We start from the raw sequence: 19646 nt of genomic DNA, 5'->3' as shown, positions 1-19646 counted from the left end.
TGAGAGAGAGACAGATTTATATTTATTTCCCTATGTTGACAGTTAATTCAAGAATGTTGCTGCTTTCACAAATGCGTAGCAACTGTCATGGCTCTAGGTGAAATAAGTTACTATAATGACATCTTTTGATGTAGTGTTTGCAACCTCATATCTTGCTCAGCAGCTTGGTGAGGGGTGTTTTGTGACAGTGAAACAGAGCTATTGCTTCCTTTTCTTCTTTCAAATTTAGGAAATGAATTTCTTTATTTATTCAGTTATTTTTATCCTCCAGTGTTTATTCTTGCAAGTCATATCAATGTCCTTCCTAATTTTCTGTGTTCTTTGAACTAGGTATATATAATTGAGCAAACAGAATATGAAGGTATTTTGAACTCATGACCTATATGACAATGGTGTATTAAGAATTTGTCAGAGAAGGCTGTCAGAAAAATACATTTTGGTGTCATAGAGACACTCTTTATCTGAATAGTAACAGTGTGTGTGTGTGTGTGTGTGTGTCAGGCAATGGACCATAAATTTCAATATGTTTTTAAACTACAATTCCCAGAAACCCCAACCAATATGACAATTGCATTTTTTTTGGCCATATACCCAAAAATAATTAACCATGGGAGAAGAAGTAAGCTCTTGTCAGGAACAAAAAAAAAACTTTTAAAGCCTCTACATTCCCCACATCGCATCTGACATCTGTGCAGTTCTAAGGAGGGTAATCTTACAGGCTAAACTTTCTAAGGCCTCCTGACTAATGACTGCTAAAGTCTATTATAGTTTGGACCCACATTACAATTCAGGCTTATGAATAATAAGTACTCATGAGTAAATTACCGATAATCAATTATTATTGGGGGGTTTTATCCACCATTACTGTAAACCATATTGCATGTCCTTTATGGCTTCATTTGTTCAAACTGGCTTTCTATTTTGGATGTAATAAAACAAATGAAGAATCCAGTGAGTTGAATATAGACTTTTCTTTGAGGCAACCATATTCTCAAAACCTTTGCTGCCTTTCTGCAATACTGTAATATGACATTATTTTCAGTTTTTTTTCTTAAAAGGTTTGCAGGATTTCAGGAAGTTTGAACAAATAAATAAATAAATCTTTATTTCTATCCCGCTTTTTTCCCTCACAGGACCCAAAGCAGCTTACAACATATTAAAATCACATAAACAACAAGTACCTGTATTCTAAGGAGTTTAATAATCAAAAGTTGTTACTTTCAACATTTCTAGGCCTGGGACTAATCTTTCATTCCAATTTGCCATGTAGAGCCAATCTGATTTCAAGTTTTGTTTGTATATAATCATTTCAAGGTTTGACTATACACACACACACATATATACATACATTTATTTATTTCGTGTCAAAAGCATTGTACATTTCAAATAATGGAAATAAAAATAAAATTAAAAAAAGAAAAAAAAAGAAAAGAAATCACAAGCAACTAAATAGTTTTGGACCAAAAGCGGGCAACAGCAACCGCATTGTCTGTAGCTTTAAACAACTCCTCCTCTGTACATGAGGCAGGGCATTGTGGGCAAGCATACATATGCTGAGTTGTTTGTTCAGCTCCACAGTCACACAAGGTGGAGGATTCCTCCAGGTAGTGCCACCTCGCCAAGTTGTCTTTAGATCTGCCCACTCCGCTTCTGAGTCTGTTCAGGGACTTCCAAGTGGCCCATTCTTGGTTTGCCCCTGGAGGAAGACCCTCTTGGGGGGCCATCCAGTTAGAATTGCCAGGTTTAGCTGCCCAGAGAGACACCCTTGCTGCTGCTGGAGGAACATCAAGAGGAGTGGTGGTTCTCATGAAGCCCTTCCTTGATTTGAGTCTGGTGGGAGGAGGCTGATAGTCATGCAGTGGGTGGCTTTCACAATGTTTAACCTTTTTTCTCTCACCATTAGCAGCAACTTCCCGTCGCACGTCAGGAGGGGCAATGCCAGCTAACTTGTAGAGTTTATCAACAGGTGTAGGTTTAAGGCATCCCATGATGATTCTGCATGTTTCATTCAGTGCTATGTCCACCTGCTTTGCATGGGCAGACTTGTGCCAAACAGGACAGGCATACTCTGCAGTTGAGAAAGACAAAGCCAGGGCTGATGTTCTTACTACTTGTGGGTCTGCACCCCATGCGCTGCCAGTCAGTTTCCGCAGGATGTTATTGCGTGCAGCTACTTTGTGCTTGGTGTTCATGCAGTGTTTCCTATATGTTAGTGTTCGATCTAAGGTGACACCAAGGTATTTAGGATGGAAACAGTGTTCGAGCTCTTGGCCTTCCCAAGTAACTTTCAGTTTCCTGTTGGCTTCGCGGTTACGTAGGTGGAAAGCACACACTTGTGTCTTGGCAGGGTTAGGCTTCAGGTGGTTCTCTTTGTAGTAGCTGGAGAGATCTTTCAAGGCATTGGTGAGTTGCTTTTCAACTGTTTCAAAATCTTTTGCTTGTGTTGTAAGGCCAAGGTCATCAGCATATATAAAGCTCTTTGTGAGTGGTGGTTGTGGCTGATCGTTCGTGAAGATATTAAATAAGGTTGGTGCAAGAACGCTGCCTTGGGGTAAACCATTCTTTTGCCTCCTCCATCTGCTTTTCTGGCCCTGAAACTCCACATAGAAGCTGCAGTTTTCTAAGTGGGTCTGGACAGTTTTTGTAAAGTCAAAGTCCCGGGTGATATGGTAGACTTTATGCAGCATTTTTCTATGTTGCACCGTGTCATAGGCTGCCGTAAGGTCCACAAAGATTGTTCCCGTGATGCAGCCTTTCTCATAGCCTTCCTCGATATGTTCAGTCAGATGAAGAATTTGACCTGTACAGTTTTTCCCTGGTCTGAAACCTGCTTGTTGTGCAATAAGCTTGGGTTCGATAACAGGTCCTAGTCGATTTAATAGCATCCTCTCATAGACTTTATATAGATGACATAAGAGGGAGATTGGTCGATAGTTCCTGGCATTGGAGGCATCTTTACCAGGTTTTAAGATGGCAATTATCTTAGTTTTCCTCCATGCTCTGGGAATCTGTTTGTGTGCCAGGCATTGATTGTAGAATTTCAAAAGCCAGTTTTCAGCTTTGGGGCCCAAGTGTTTGATTTGCTCCATCATCAGGTCATCTAGGCCAGGTGCTTTACCAGTCTTACATTGCTTGATGGCTTCTCTGAGTTCTTTCAGGTTTAGAGGAGAAGACAACTGGTGGGTTTCAAGTTCTGGCACCCTGTTGATTTTCATCTTTATTCTGCTGCGGTTGGTTTTCCCATTCTGAATTAGCTGGTGAGCTATCTGATCTGGTGTCACGTTCGTGTGTCCAGGGTTGACCAGAGGGTCACTATCCAGGCGTCTCAGCAATTGCCAGGCTTTTCGGCTACTCTTGGACATGTCCAGGTTCTCAAGCAGCTCTATCCAACGGTCTTTCTTAGCATTAGCTAAGGCTGTAGATAGTTTTTGGCCTGCTGCTATAGTCCCATCACTGTATGGGTTCTCTTGAAATAATCTGAGATATTCTTGTAGCTGATTTAGTGATTCTTCGTTTAGGCCTGGTAGGTAGCTTGTGCGACAGCCTCTAGGGATTGAGAGCCTCGAGGATCTTTTCACAGCTTCTACAAACAGGTCATAGTTTTCTATAGAAGGTTCTATATCAGAAATAGCAGCTTCCAAGGTCTCTGTAAACTTTGTCCAGTTAGCTTTATTGAAGTTATATCTTCTGCGGAATGGGACACTTTTTGGTCTTACAGCTGCATATGCTACGCAGCATATTGGTCTGTGTTGTGTGTTAGGTATTGGGTTTAATACCCTTTTGGTGCATTGGTGGCTTATGCTTTCCTTTACAAAAATCAGATCAGGGTTATAACCACGCTTCCATTGGCCGCTATTAAATGATGGTGGTAATTTACTGTCATGAAGGAGGCTCATTCTACTGTTGTCGGCCCACGTTAGAACTGCTTCGCCATTTCTATCATCTTTGTCATAGCCCCAGACACAGCTATGGCTATTGAAATCTCCCACAACAAAATGGGCTTCATGATTGTGGCAGCTGGTTGGGGGTGTAAAATAGAAATCAGCCCCAGGTGGTTTATAGAGTGATGATACGGTGCAACTATCAAGTTCCACAGATAGGATTTCAATGTTGTTCACTTCTGTGAGGGAAGTTGCAGAGATTGCTACACCAGATCGTACAAAAATGGCACTGCCATATTGTCTGTGAGGTCGTTCCACTGCCAGTTGCATTCCAAGAATTTTTGGTCTTCTCATTGTGATGTCTCTGTGTGTTTCCTGTATACATAGGATGTCACACGAAATGTCCTCAGACATTTTGGCTAATAGTTCTTCCTTAGCAAGTGACAAACCTTCTATATTAATAGACATAATTGTTAGCAATGGTCTTGATAAAGACCTTTGGTATTCATCCATTCATCCAATGCTTTTGGGTTTGGAAAGATCGGCTGCTTACAAGAAACGTTGCCCAGGGGGCGCCCGACTGAATTCACTCAATCTTCGGGGAGGCTCTTTCCGTGTCCCCCTATACATACACACACACATACATACATAGTATATATGTATATATGTATACATACATATGTATATATGTATACATACACACACACATACATACATAGTATATATCAATATAAACCAGACATGGGCAAACTTTGGCCCTCTGGGTGTTTTGGACTTCAACTCCCACAATTCCTAACTGCTTATTGGCTGTTAGGAATTGTGAGATTTGGAGTCCAAAACATATATAAACTATGAAGTATGGAGACCAATGGCCTATGCAGTGTGAGAGAAAGAAGGAAAATAGCATTTCTGACAACTTCCAAAATGCCAAAACTAATCCTTTAGAAGTCGTTGCCATCCTTGAGGCTGAGCACTACTCCCATAAAGCTGTGAGCTGACTTGTTTATAAGTGGGTTACCATAAAACATGTCTTGTATTAGTGCCTTCAGTTATTCTACTGATATCATCTCCTTTGATTAATTTTCTGCAACTAGTCTCTGGTGTAACTTTCTTTTATTAAAACGGCACTTCATAAAATTAATATATTTTTGAGTAATTGTCAAATAAAGGAATGTGCCATTTAAAGTTCATTACATTGTGAAACAAAACTCTTTTATATACACAATCAAGAAATCATGAAGGTACTAAATGAGAGATTGTGACAAAATACTGTTTTCTAATAAGCTTGCAGTCTTGTACTGTATTTACTGCACATGTTTTCCATACATTTTTCATGATATGACTGTATTAGAATAATTCCAAAACATAATTTTCTCAATTTTCTTTTGTTTAGCTAATACAACTTAAAGCAATTTGAGTTAGAATTAGACCAATTAAATTGTTTACCAATTAGAAGGGTGGGAAGGGCTACAGCATATTTGCGTGCCCACAGTGACTTAGATTTATAAAATGGTGATAAAATACATTTTTCCAATGGTGTTTTATCAGAGAAAATACCACCCTTATCCCCTTTAGTTCTCAGCAGAAGGAGAAAAAAAAGTGCTCCTCAGCTTTAAACGAATCTGGAGGCAGTCCTGGGCTAAAGATGTATGCTACATGTTTGTCACCAAAATCTCTTACTCTGGAGACTAGCACCACACCCCTCAACTAGCAAAGATTTCCCCCAGCAGTGACACAAGAATTAGCTGTGTCAGTGGACCCCAAACAAGGAAAGTGACATGGGTTTCCATTCCTGCAAACTATATGCTGCAGACTCAGGGCCCAGCTGAATGAAGACTGGGGATACCAAATTATTGACTTTCTAAAACACGTGTCAAACTCAAGGCCCATGGGCCGTCTCCAGCTTGCCGTGTCATTTGATGTTGTTCAAATAACGTCTGAGGACCCAAATTGGATAACATCAAAAGAGTACCAACCATTCTGTATAAAAAGTATAGTAGACCCTCTGTATCCACAGATTCTCCATCCACTGATTCAATGACCCTTTGAAGGCTACCATAAGGCTGATGTGGCCTTTCAGGAAAATGAGTTTGACACTCCATTTCTAAAGTATCTATGCCAATGAGCATAGGAATAGTGAAAGCATGCGGGGGGTTTCATTATTTACAAAGATTTATATCTTGTAATTCCATCATCAAGCATTTGTCCAACACCCATCTTTGTTATTTAGATTGAGAAGTAAGTGATTTCTTAACTTCATTACCTTTTAATGAAATGGTAACTAATCCTTAAAGCAGTGTGCACATGTTCTTTCTAATGAAACAGTAACACTGTTTTCCAAGATGAAAACAAAAAAAAATAACAAACTGCAGAACCTTTTTTTTGGACTTTTTTTCAGTCAGCTTCAAGAAAGGTTTACAAGGCATAGGGAAGTCGTTCAGGAAGTATTCATTTAAAATCCAACTTGATCAAGTGCACGGAACTTTACATTGAATGCCATCAAGATGCTGACACACTGATGGAAGAGTTTGATCTGTGGGGTAGAAATACGCATACAAAAAAAAGGTCCATGTTTGTCTCCAGGATACACATGTCTAACTCCCACATGAGTTAGTGAAACTGATCACAGATACTGAGAAAAGTTTTTTAAATGGTATACAGTGTTCCCTCACTACTTTGTGGTTCACTTTTCGTGGATTTGCTGTTTCACGGTTTTTCAATAAACTCTAAAAGAATATTCTAAATCATAAAAAATTACAATTTACAGCTTAAGGAAGGGAGCAAGGAGAAGCCAAAGGGAGAGAAAAGGAGCCTAAGTGGCAACAGGGGGAGAAGGAGGTAATTTTCAACACACGATTGGTTGATAAAGACTTAAAAGAGTGTATAACTACTAAAATAATGTATAAATATTAAAATAAATATAGTGTCCCTACTTCGCAGATTTTCACTTATTACGGGTGGTCCTGGAACCTAACCCCTGCGATAAGTGAGGGAACATTGTATTCATCATGTACCATGCAGCTGTTCCCAGTTTCTACAACATTTCTTACCTCCAAGGAATGTAGTAGAATTGTAATACAATCGTATATGTATTTCATCAGCCTCAGATGTAGAAGTGCATCTTTTTTAAATATGTTTTTGTTGTATACACCAGTAGAATAATATCAAAATCCATCATTATATATTCTTAGTAATATTCTCCTTGCTAATTCCACCTTTATCTCCCACTTGTGTCTATTGGTTTTTCACCCCTTCCCCCACCCTCTGGGAATAGTACTTTCTTTCATTCAGATATTATTTTAATTGATCAGTCGTAAAAAGAGAATGATTCAGTTCTTTATATTTTCTTTGTCCTTTGACTTTATGTATTTATTTTATTTATTTCCAACATTTATATCCCGCCCTTCTCACCCGAAGGGACTCAGGGCGGCGTACAAAATTGGCAACAATTCGATGCCTATACATAATTAAAACAGCTATAAAAATCCAATAAAACAATTAAAACAATATAAAAAATATAAAAACATATGATTAAAATCCATTCCTCCAAAATCCTCGTGCTGTAGCCATAAATCAGTCCGGGTCGTCATTATCGTTTAATCTTCAAAAGCCTGGGCACATAGCCATGTTTTCAGGGCTTTTCTAAAACTCAAAAGGGTTGGGGCTTGCCGTATTTCTCTGGGGAGGGTGTTCCACAGCCGGGGAGCCACCACCGAGAAGGCCCTGTCCCTTGTCCCCACCAGCCGTGCCTGTGAGGCAGGCGGGACCGAGAGCAGGGCCTCTCCAGATGACCTTAGGGATCTTCCTGGCTCATAGGAGGAGATACGTTCGGACAAGTAGATTGGGCCAGAACCGTTTAGGGCTTTATAGGTCAAAACCAGCACTTTGAATTGGGCTCGGTAGCATATCGGCAGCCAGTGGAGCTGGCTAAGTAGGGAGGTGGTACGCTCCCTATAAGCCGCCCCAGTTATTAATCTGGCTGCCGCCCGTTGTACTAATTGGAGCTTCCGGGCCGTCTTCAAAGGCAACCCCACGTAGAGAGCGTTGCAGTAGTCCAAACGGGATGTAACCAGAGCGTGGACCACCGTGGCCAAGTCAGACCTCCCAAGGAACGGGCGCAGCTGGCGCACAAGTCTTAGTTGTGCAAAGGCTCCCCTGGCCACCGCCGAGACCTGGGGCTCCAGGCTCAGCGATGAGTCCAGGAGAACCCCCAGACTGCGAACCTGTGTCTTCAGGGGGAGTGCGACCCCGTCCAACACAGGCTGTAACCCTATTCCCTGTTCAGCCTTGTGACTGACCAGGAGGACCTCTGTCTTGTCTGGATTCAGTTTCAATTTGTTCGCCCTCATCCAGTCCGACACAGAGGCCAGACACCGGTTCAGGACCTGAACAGCCTCCTTAGTGACAGGTGGGAAGGAGTGACAGAGCTGGACATCATCTGCGTACAGATGACACCGAACCCCGAAACTCCTGATGATCTCTCCCAGCGGCTTCATGTATATGTTGAACAACATGGGGGACAGTACTGAACCCTGCGGGACCCCACAAGTCAATGGTTGTGGGGCCGAGCAGGTGTCCCCCAATGACACCATCTGGGAACGCCCCTCCAGGAAGGACCGGAGCCACTGCAAAACAGTACCTCCGAGACCCATCCCGGCAAGGCGCCCCAGAAGGATACCGTGATCGACGGTATCGAAGGCCGCTGAGAGGTCCAGCAGAACCAGCAGGGACACACTCCCCATGTCCAGTTCCCGGCGTAGATCATCGACTAAGGCGACCAAGGCTGTCTCGGTACCATGCCCCGGCCTGAAACCAGACTGCGCCGGATCTAGAAAATCAGTGTCAACCAAGAATGCCTGGAGTTGTGCGGCCACCACACGTTCCACGACCTTGCCCAAAAAGGGGAGATTGGAAATAGGTCGATAGCTATCCAATTGAGTGGGGTCCAGTGATGGCTTCTTCAACAGCGGTTTGATCACAGCCAATTTAAGGCTCGCTGGAAATATGCCTTCCCGAAGGGAGGCATTCACCACCACCTTCACCCACTCGGCCAATCCCCCTCTGGCTTCTCTCACTAGCCAGGATGGGCAGGGGTCTAGGATGCATGTGGTAGCCCTCACCTCTCCAAGCACCTTGTCCACGTCCTCAGGCTGAACCAATTGAAACGAATCCATCAAAATAGGACAAGCAGGTGCTCTTGCTACATCCTCGGAGACTGCCGTTAATATGGTGTCAAAGCCAGAACGGATCAAAGCGACTTTGTCCGCAAAGAACCGAGCAAATGCTTCACAGCGGGCTGCCGAGTTGTCAGGGATCCCGTCTTGAGGGACGGGATATAACAAACCTCTGACAACTCGGGACAGCTCTGCCGGACGGTTCTTTGCAGACGCAATATTAGCTGCAAAGAAAATGTTCTTTGCAGCATCTATTGCCGCGGCATATGCCCTAAGATAGGAACACAGCCGTGTTCGGTTTGGCTCGCTTGGCTCCGAACGCCACACACCCTCTAGTCCCCTCTTCTTTCGCTTCATCGCTGCCAACTCCTCGGTGAACCAAGGAGATGGTTTAGCTCGGGTACTTGAGAGGGGACGTTCCGGAGCGACCGTGTCTATTGCCCTAGCCGCCTCCTTGTTCCAGAGGGCGACCAGAGCATCGACAGGGTCACCAGCCTAGGTGGCGGGAAATTCCCCAAGAGCCGTCAGGAATCCATCCAGATCCATAAGCCTCCTGGGGCGGACCATTTTGGGTCCTCCACCCCTGCGGAGGTTGGGGGGCGCAGTGATTCTAAACCTGATCAGGTGATGGTCGGTCCATGGCAAAGGAGCGATGGTGAGCTCCTCCACACCGCCACCTTCCTCCCATCCCTGGCAGAAAACCAAGTCAAGTGTGTGCCCTCCTCTGTGGGTAGGGCCAGATACTAATTGGGACAGCCCCATGGTTGCCATGGCGGCCATGAAGTCCTGAGCCGCACTGGAGGGAGTGGCCTCGGCATGGACATTGAAGTCCCCCAGCACAATGAGCCGTTGGGACTCCAAAGCCAGGCCCGAGACCACCCCGGCTAGCTCAGGCAGGGAGACTGTAGTGCAGCGGGGTGGTCGGTACACTAACAGAATCCCTAAACTGTCCCGGCTCCCTACCCTCAGATGAGCACACTCAAACAAGGTAGACTGCGGGATGGGGCACCTGGTCAGGGGGATGGACTCCTTATAGACCACTGCAACCCCTCCTCCCCTCCCTCCAGATCTTGGTTGGTGCTGCACGGTATATCCTGGTGGACAAAGCTGGGTGAGGTTAACTCCCCCAGCCTCGTCCAACCAGGTCTCTGTTATGCACGCCAGGTCTGCCCGCTCATCCAGGATGAGGTCCTGGATGATTGCAGCTTTACCATTGACAGACCTGGCGTTCAGCAGCACCACCTTCAGATCGGAGGGTCCGCCAACCTGGGCACCCAACTTTACTATGTCAGGAGGCCGTTTTAGATCTACAAGCACTCTATTTCTCACCCTAGGCCGAATTAAGTTATGCCTCCCTTTCCCATATCTCCCCCTCCCCTGGATAACTTCGATGGGGGCCCCCCAGCTGCTAAATGCACACCCTCTCCCTACATGGTCTACCATAGTTGTAGACTCACTTTCACATGTGAGGATCATATTACCTCTGCTTCCTACTCCTACCTCCTTTGAGGGTTATACTGATGTTCTGATTGGAAGCAGTAGTATACTCAGCGTAGGAGTTAAGATGTAAATTTCTTTACCCCAACCCTATAAGAGTGCTCCAGTGCTTCAGTGTTGTTTATATTGTTATCTATGGATGGTAATTGCACTGGCCCAATGGCCTCTAACCACTGCTCTCCCTTCCCACCCTCCTATTTGTGTCCCTGACCCTTAATTAATACTCTAGCTACTAACACACCTTGATCACTACAGATGTTGACTGTGGTTGTAACGACCTCAGTGCCAAAGTGCTATAGTGCTTAATTCAAGTCCAAAGAAGGGTCCAGCAATAGGTATTTGATGTTATCATAATAAATATTGGTGTAATATAGGTGGTAAGCGGTTTAGTTCATAAAGTGCAGTGCAGCAGTTCAGTTCTACTGGAAAGTGCTTATTGGTGCCCCTTCTACACTTAAAAGTGCATTAATGACGACAACACTGTCCTCACAAAGTGTTTGACGAACATCTGGTTTTTAAAGTGCTCAGCAGGCAGCAGCTCAATAGGACAGAAGCTATACAAAGTTCTTTCCCCTGTAGCCAAAGGTTGGATGGTCCCTTAAGTAAGCTCCACTGCCCTCTTCCTCCAAGGTGTTTCTGGAGTTTGGCAAGTTCTTTCCCCTCCGCTCTTATCCACACACTGGCGTGGAGTGGGGGAGGGAGGCTGCAGAGCTGTAGCCAGAGGCTGGATGGTCCCTTAAGTAAGCTCCACTGCCCTCTTCCTCCAAGGTGGTTCTGAAGTTTGGCAAGTTCTTTCCCCTCCGCTCTTATCCACTCACCGTTGTGGCGTGGGGGAGGGAGGCTGCAGAGCTGTAGCCAAAGGCTGGATGGTCCCTTAAGTAAGCTCCACTGCCCTCTTCCTCCAAGGTGTTTCTGGAGTTTGGCAAGTTCTTTCCCCTCCGCTCTTATCCACACACTGGCGTGGAGTGGGGGAGGGAGGCTGCAGAGCTGTAGCCAGAAGCTGGATGGTCCCTTAAGTAAGCTCCACTGCCCTCTTCCTCCAAGGTGGTTCTGAAGTTTGGCAAGTTCTTTCCCCTCCGCTCTTATCCACTCACCGTTGTGGCGTGGGGGAGGGAGGCTGCAGAGCTGTAGCCAAAGGCTGGATGGTCCCTTAAGTAAGCTCCACTGCCCTCTTCCTCCAAGGTGTTTCTGGAGTTTGGCAAGTTCTTTCCCCTCCGCTCTTATCCACACACTGGCGTGGAGTGGGGGAGGGAGGCTGCAGAGCTGTAGCCAGAGGCTGGATGGTCCCTTAAGTAAGCTCCACTGCCCTCTTCCTCCAAGGTGGTTCTGAAGTTTGGCAAGTTCTTTCCCCTCCGCTCTTATCCACTCACCGTTGTGGCGTGGGGGAGGGAGGCTGCAGAGCTGTAGCCAAAGGCTGGATGGTCCCTTAAGTAAGCTCCACTGCCCTCTTCCTCCAAGGTGTTTCTGGAGTTTGGCAAGTTCTTTCCCCTCCGCTCTTATCCACACACTGGCGTGGAGTGGGGGAGGGAGGCTGCAGAGCTGTAGCCAGAGGCTGGATGGTCCCTTAAGTAAGCTCCACTGCCCTCTTCCTCCAAGGTGGTTCTGAAGTTTGGCAAGTTCTTTCCCCTCCGCTCTTATCCACTCACCGTTGTGGCGTGGGGGAGGGAGGCTGCAGAGCTGTAGCCAAAGGCTGGATGGTCCCTTAAGTAAGCTCCACTGCCCTCTTCCTCCAAGGTGTTTCTGGAGTTTGGCAAGTTTTTTCCCCTCCGCTCTTATCCACACACTGGCGTGGAGTGGGGGAGGGAGGCTGCAGAGCTGTAGCCAGAGGGTGGATGGTCCCTTAAGTAAGCTCCACTGCCCTCTTCCTCCAAGGTGGTTCTGAAGTCTATCAAGTTTATCTATCAATCTTCCCCATTTCAGATCCCAGTTCTTTTTGATTTGGCCTGATATATATATATTTAGTTCTCCTTTCAAGGATGTAATCCTGAAGCATAAAATCAGCCAGGTATTCATTCCATTTTTTAACTTCCCACTTTCTTTGCTCTTTTCAACCCAAGGCAGCTGTTGCTTGAGCGGCAACTATCATGTATTTTATAATTTCGCCCCAGTCCTTAGTGTTTTCTTTCTTGTCTAATTTCTGGATGAAGAATTCTTTATTTTTCAAAACCAATTTATGTCCTGTTAAATCTCCCATTTCCTTCTTTACCTTGTTATAAAATGTTTGTACTTTGTCACATTCCCATCACATATGAATATATGAGCCAATTTTTACACATCCGTGCCAACACAATTTTGTGGTTGATTTAGTTGTATGAACTAATTGGATTGGGGTTCTATACCATTTAGTCAGTATTTTCCTTTGTGTTTCTCTGATTCTTATGTGTTTGATTTTTTAAAATTGAATTGATCCAGTATTCAATGTCTGAGTCATTGATATTCAAGTCATCTTTCCATATCTCGGCCAATGTTTGTTTCAATTTATATTGTTTTTCAATTGATTTCTTATATATAAAACCCTTCAGGCCTTTCTCCTTTTCTAATTTCCACTTTAAATTTTTGTCAAAATCTGTTTCTGGACCTTCCTTTTTCTTCCAATTCATAATCCTTTGTTTCAGTACATTCCAAAGAAGCCAGTTACTTTGACCACAAATGTCTTTTATAGTTTTCCAATCCTTAGTTGTCCCATCTGTGTTTAGAAGGTCACTTATCAATTTCATTCCGTTTTGTTTTAAATTTGTTATCACTTTACCAAATATCTGTTCTTTTTTATTGTCTAAAAGCCCTATTGGGAGTATATGTACTTTATTATTGGTAATTTACCTTGCCCTTTTTTCCAGCACTCCATGGATGAGATCATTAGGCCTCCTTTGATTTCTTTTAGAGTTTTATTGCCCACCCATCCTTTTAAACACAGGCAATTATGCATCCGTTTATTGTTTTTTTCAATTCTGACCCATCTTCTTGAGTAATCAAAATCTAATTCTAACAATGTTGTTAATTAGCAGGCTTCATAATAGTCTTGTAAATTAGGTGCTCCCCATCCTCCATTTTGTTCTGAGGAGTAAAATACTGAATTGGCAATTCTATTTTTATTTCCTCCTGCTATCCAAGTTTTTATTGAATTGTCCAATTTCTTAATTATTTTGCTGGGGATAATGTATGGAAGGACTTAGAATAGGAATAAAAATTTGGGGAGAACCATCATTTTGACTATCTTAATTTTGTTTGACATATCCCAGTTCCAATTATTCCAATTACAAATTTGATTATTTATTTTTCCCATAAATGGTTATAATTTAATTGAATTATATTGTTTAAATTTTGGGGGATATAAACGCCTAAATATTTTAACTTCTTCTCACCTAATTTTATCCCGGAGGTGGTCTGTATTTCTTTTAACTCTTTCAAAGTCAGATTTTTATGTAAAATTTCTGATTTTTGGATGTTAATGGCCAACCCTGATAGATTCTCAAATTTCTATATGGTGTTAATAAGTTTTTTTATAGAGTCCTCTGGTGATCCCATTAGAAACCATGGCATCATCTGCAAATAAGTTAATTTTGATTAATTCCCTTGCAATTTTAAAGCCTTTAATTTTGTCATTATTCCTGATAAAATTTTGCTAAAGGTTCTATTGCCAACGCAAATAGGATAGGGGAGAATGGGCAACCTTGTTTAGTCCCACTTTTAATCTTTGTTCTTGTCCTGGTTCCATTGATAAGTAATTGTGCTTGATTATCTTTGTAAAGTTCCTTAATTACTTCACAGAACTCTCTCCCCAAATTTGATTCTTCACAGACTTGCTGGAGATATTGATGATTAACCGTGTCAAATGCTTTGTAAACATCCAATTTTAATAACAGAAGTTTTTCTTTTTCTCTTGTGCCGTGATTAATTGCATTTAGTATATTTCTGATTGGGTCTGCCAGTCTTCTATTTTTAATAAAACCGTATTGGTCTTCCCCTATTAATTTTGGGATTATGTCTGTTAATCTATTAGCAAGGAGTTTTGTAATTTATAATCAACATTGCATAGGGTAATTGACCTGTAAGAATTGTGGTTGGTCTCTTCTTTATTGGGTTTTAAAATTGTGATTATTTCGGATCTTTTCCATGTTTTATGGATGGTTCTATTCTTTAATATCTCATTAAATGAGATTTCTAAATTTGGGATAATTTCTGATTGGAATATTTTATAAAAGTTAGAGGAAAAACTGTCAGGTCCGGGGAAAGAGTTTGATTTAAGATTATTAATAACCTCATTTCCTTACTAGTACAGTAGAGTCTCACTTATCCAACATTCGCTTATCCAATGTTCTGGATTATCCAACGCAGTCTGCCTTTTAGTAGTCAATATTTTTATATTCAATCTTTTCAATACACTGTGATGTTTTGGTGCTAAATTTGTAAATAAGTAATTACTACATAACATTGCTGTGTATTGAACTGCTTTTTCTGTCAAAGTTGTTGTAAAACATGATGTTTTGGTGCTTAATTTGTAAAATCATAAAGTAATTTGATGTTTAATAGGCTTTTCCTTAATCCCTCCTTATCATCCAACATATTCGTTTATCCAACGTTCTGCTGGCCCGTTTATGTTGGATAAATGAGACTCTACTGTAATACTTTTGTTTAATCCTATTTGTTCCTGTGGGTCTAATTTTCTTATAACGATTCCCTCTGACCTTCCTGTTTCTTTGTTTGCATACAGCTTTTCAACTTGTCATTATTTCCCTCAAGTCTTCCTCCTTAGTTTTTATTTGTCCATTCTCATCCTTTAATTTTGTTGCCATGTTTCTCCCTTTCTTTTTTTTTTTAGATAACTTGCTGATCTCTTTGTGTTATTTATAGAGCTAACATAGAAATCATTTTTTACAAACAAGTATTTTTTTGTTACTTCATTTTTTTCTAAATCTTCTAATAACTTCTTATTCTCTTTCCACCTTTCTTTATTTTGAACTGATAGATTTTTTGGAAATTCTGATATAATTTGTCTCCTTCCTGTTTTAGTCCTTACCCTCACTCTTTTAATCTTTTTTTAATACCCCTTTCCATTGTGATACATTTTCCTCTAATCACAGCTTTAAAGGCATCCCAAATTGTGTTTTCCTTTAAATCAGGTGATCTATTTATTCTAAAATAAGGTTTTATTTCTTCTTTTAACTCTTGTTTGTCTTGTTCCTTAAATGTAACCAGAGGGTTAAATCTCAACTTTTATTCTGTTTTCCTACTGCTGATTCCTAATTTGAGGAAGAGTGGAGCATGGTCTCCTAGCCACCTACATCCCACTGGTGTTTTATTATTATTACCAACAAAAAAATAATCTAGTGTGGAAAATGTATTATGCCTGGCTGAATAATATGTGAGGGTGACAACCTTTTCTCCAGTTCTTTCATTGACTTCCTGAATATTCCATTTCTTAAAATTAACTTTATTTTCTTCCCCATTCTTTCTTTTCTTATATAAATCTAAATTCAGATCACCTCCAATAATTATATCCCCCTCTGCCTCTTGATCTATTTTTTAAAAGATTTTATTAATGAATCTTTTTTGCCTCTGGTTGGGACCGTAAACACTCATAAATGAAATTTACAATTATTTATTTTCCCGCATACCATTATAAACCTCCCATCCCCATCTGTAATTACTTTCCCTGTTTCAAAATGTAAGTCATTTTTATGATAATGGCTACTCCTCGAGATCTACTTGTACCCTTGGATTCAAACTGAGCTTCCCAATTAGTAAAGTTTAACAGTTTTGATCTTGTATCCTCTCTGTGTGTCTCTTGCAAGAGAGCAATTCTAATCTGATTTTCAGATAAGAGTTTTCTGAATCTATGCTTTTTAATTTCTGATTTCAGACCATTAATACACACTGATATAATATTTAAATCACCCATCAACATTTAAATGATTCATCTTGACATTCATTTTGCTTTTCATTCCCTTTATATCATGATTCTGAGTAACTGTTCCCTTCCTCCCCTCCCTCCCCCCCCCTCTTTGTCTTGATTTCTATTCCTCCCTGCTATCCAAGAGATGTATCTTTATACATTTCAAAAGATGCATATGGCTAATTTGTGATGTAAAGATGGATGTGTGTGTGTGTGTATGCATGTGCACCTATATCAACAATATCTGGAACAAATCTGCCCAGCTCTGGGATGGAAATTGTACAGTTCTCTGGATACTGGTGGACTACATATCCCCACCACCATAGCCAAGTTTAGGGTGTGGAACGGAATTATGGGAGGTTGCAGCCCAACGATGACTAAGAGTTTGCTATCCTGTTTTACTCATTATAGTTGAATTCACACGTCTTAAACATTATATGGTATGCCAATCTGACATCAGAATTCCATTTTATTTTTAATAAGTTCAGAACTGTTATTTCTCCTAAAATAAACCGATTATCTTGATGAGTATGAAAAATTGACAGGAAGTTAGAGTTTCCTCCTCCATTTTCAAGACAAATTTCTTTTCTTTGTCCATTTGACATTAAAAAGTAATAATTCAGAATCCGGATGAAAGAATCTCCATCTTTGCTTAAACGTGCAAATTTTCTATTAAAAAAATTAAGGTCTCACTGGAATAGATCTCTCCTAATCTATGGTTGTAAAAGTGGGGTAGGAGTGGTAGAAGAATCTGGTCATGCTTAAATCATTTCAAACTCAAGACCTTAGCTGTGCTGGGGAGAAGATGGAATATAAATAAATTCTGATTTTTCCCTCTTTTCTCTCACTGCTACAGTGCCCCTTCAAAAGCAGTTTTACCAGTCCTTCGGATCAGGTTGTTAGGTTGTACAGGAGACTGCAATATGGAGGAAGTTTAACTCTTCTGATAGAAACAGCAGGGGCTATCCGATGTGTGTTATTGGAGGCTGTATGAAATCCTCACACTCGTTACTTTGAAAGTTTGTACCAGAAAGGGTTAAAGTTAACTTCTGAATTTTGTGACAGATTAATTTTTTATGCATACTATAGACACCCAGGCCACAACAAAGCAGATAACTACAGGGCTTGTGTTGAAAATCATATTGTCAGAACGCTTATATTATTTTCCAATGAAAGCACCTTTTTATTTAGCTAGCCTGAAAATGTTTCTGAAGTCCTTGGTAGGACTTACATAGTGGAAATATTTTGCTTCAGGTGTTTAATATACTAATGGGTTGTAGAGTTTCTGTATAAACCTAGGACTGTTTTTGCCTCATCACTTTATCATTCATCCCATTTCTATAAGTTAACTGGATTGCTTTGCTGGTATATTTTTTAAAAAGTTTTTCTATTCACATAGCTTCTGCCCTCCTATACTGATAACAGTTTTGCCCCAGATCTGACACAGCCACACAATAACAGTGCATTTCAGTTTGTTCTAATAAGAAACCTTAGGGTTTTTTTTAAATTTTTAACAGCTGTTGTTTCCTATTCTCTTCCTCTCCCCCACTCTCACTCCCCAATGCAGCTAAGCTCTTCTGCAATGTGAAAACTTTGCCTCTGAAAGTTTGTTCCTCAAAACAACAAATTAAGTATGTGTGTGACATGCAACTGTAGCCCTTAGAACATACTTAGTTCCTCAAACGGGTTTTGTTTTTGCAGAAACTTCCTGCATTAGAGATTGTGCATATCTGAAAGCTCCCTGAATAGCTGCACAGGCTAACTTTTGTTTTAATCATGTGGAAAAGCAATAAAATATCAATGTTTTATTTCATGGATAAAGATTCCAAGTTATCTAACTTCTTTCAACAGGCAAGCAGCCCTACCACAGGGACAGCTCCCAGAAGCCAATCACGGTTATCTGTCTGCCCTTCTACTCAGGACATCTGTAGGTATGTGCTATATGAATGCTCCTAGTTTGATTAATGCATAGTCTTCTTTTTGCCTAACTCCTTTGTGGAGTTATGCTCAGATGTAGCTTTTGCTTGTGGTTTTTGATGTTGTGTTTATGTCCTTTCCATTTTTTCCTATTTTAATCATAGTTTTATTTCATTTCAGTGTCTCTTTATTCATTGTATTGCTTTATTTCTCTCTCTTTCTCTCTGTTTGTTTTCTCATTTTCCATCCATCTTTGCTTACTGCTTTGTTTAGATCTCCCATCTTGCATGACATATCAGAAGATAAGTTTGAAAAATCACCCCCTGTCATGGTGCTGAATCCTGCCAGTAAAGAATCTGTTAAGAAACAAGTGAAGCGAAGGGTTAGGCGGAGGAAGGAGGCTGGGGAACATGATGACCATTCAGAAAAGCCAAGGAAAGACAAGGATGGCAAATTACATCTCAAGGTTTCAAATCCAAGATGGAATGATTTGCGCAAAGCATCGTTTGATTCCTCATCTTCAGATGAGAATCACTGGGCCCTAATAAGAAAGAAAGAGAGAGCCAACATGCCTAGAAGAATGAGAAGACGAAGTACTTCAAACACTCGGCCTGATGGGCAATCTATTAAGAATGCCATTGAACTTGCCACAATAGGGACAAATGCAGAAAAGAAGCCAGAAAAGGAGATGGACCCCAAAGGCCAAATTCTAAATCACCGTAGGAGAAAGTCTTCAAAGTGTAAAGAAACACATCCTTCATTATCATCTGTATCTTCTCTAGAAGCAAGGAATTCCTTGAGACAATGGGAAAATCACCATGCCAAGTGCAACCACAAGGAGTCAAAGTCATCATCTTACCTTAGACGAGGAAAAGCAAGAAAAGAGGAAAGTGGTTCAGAGAAAGGCTCAGGCAGTGATATTTTGACTCTTCCAGAAAATGGAGCACCTGCTGAGACAGGGCCTGATGTGGCAGCTGCAGTTCAGAAACCTCCTGTGATTTATGATGACTTATCTGATGATTTCGAAGTGTGCAGGTTTGTCTCCTAATACGAAAAGAATTGCTAAGTGCCATGAATTACAAAGAGGAGGTTATTTGGGTCCCCACTTGCCTCCTAGATTCATGCTGCTATTTAGAGTCTAGATCATGCTGGGAAACTAAACAACAGTTTCATTTGGTACAGACTTGAATCATAAAATCAGAACAGGGATCTGAGATATAGTACTGAACCATTTTAACATAATAAAGTTGAAATAAGTATGTACAGGATATCCCCTTTGGGGAA

General features: G+C 41.4%; 1 protein-coding gene across 5 annotated transcripts in view; it reads left to right on the top strand.

Moving 5' to 3' along the window:
- marchf1 (membrane associated ring-CH-type finger 1) overlaps positions 1-19646 on the top strand; it is a 178933-nt gene that overhangs the window by 109173 nt on the left and 50114 nt on the right. For 4 of the 5 annotated variants that reach the window (XM_008111903.3, XM_062981349.1, XM_062981348.1 and 1 more), the window contains 2 exons: positions 18297-18376; positions 18636-19397. In XM_008111903.3, the coding sequence (XP_008110110.2) occupies positions 18297-18376; positions 18636-19397 (842 nt within the window). The remainder of the gene's footprint in view (positions 1-18296; positions 18377-18635; positions 19398-19646) is intronic. The other variant, XM_003221698.4, reaches the window with a different exon arrangement.

Source organism: Anolis carolinensis, chromosome 5, assembly GCF_035594765.1.
Source record: "Anolis carolinensis isolate JA03-04 chromosome 5, rAnoCar3.1.pri, whole genome shotgun sequence".
NCBI classification, from domain to species: domain Eukaryota; kingdom Metazoa; phylum Chordata; class Lepidosauria; order Squamata; family Dactyloidae; genus Anolis; species Anolis carolinensis.
This window is presented reverse-complemented; position numbering and strand designations above follow the sequence as displayed.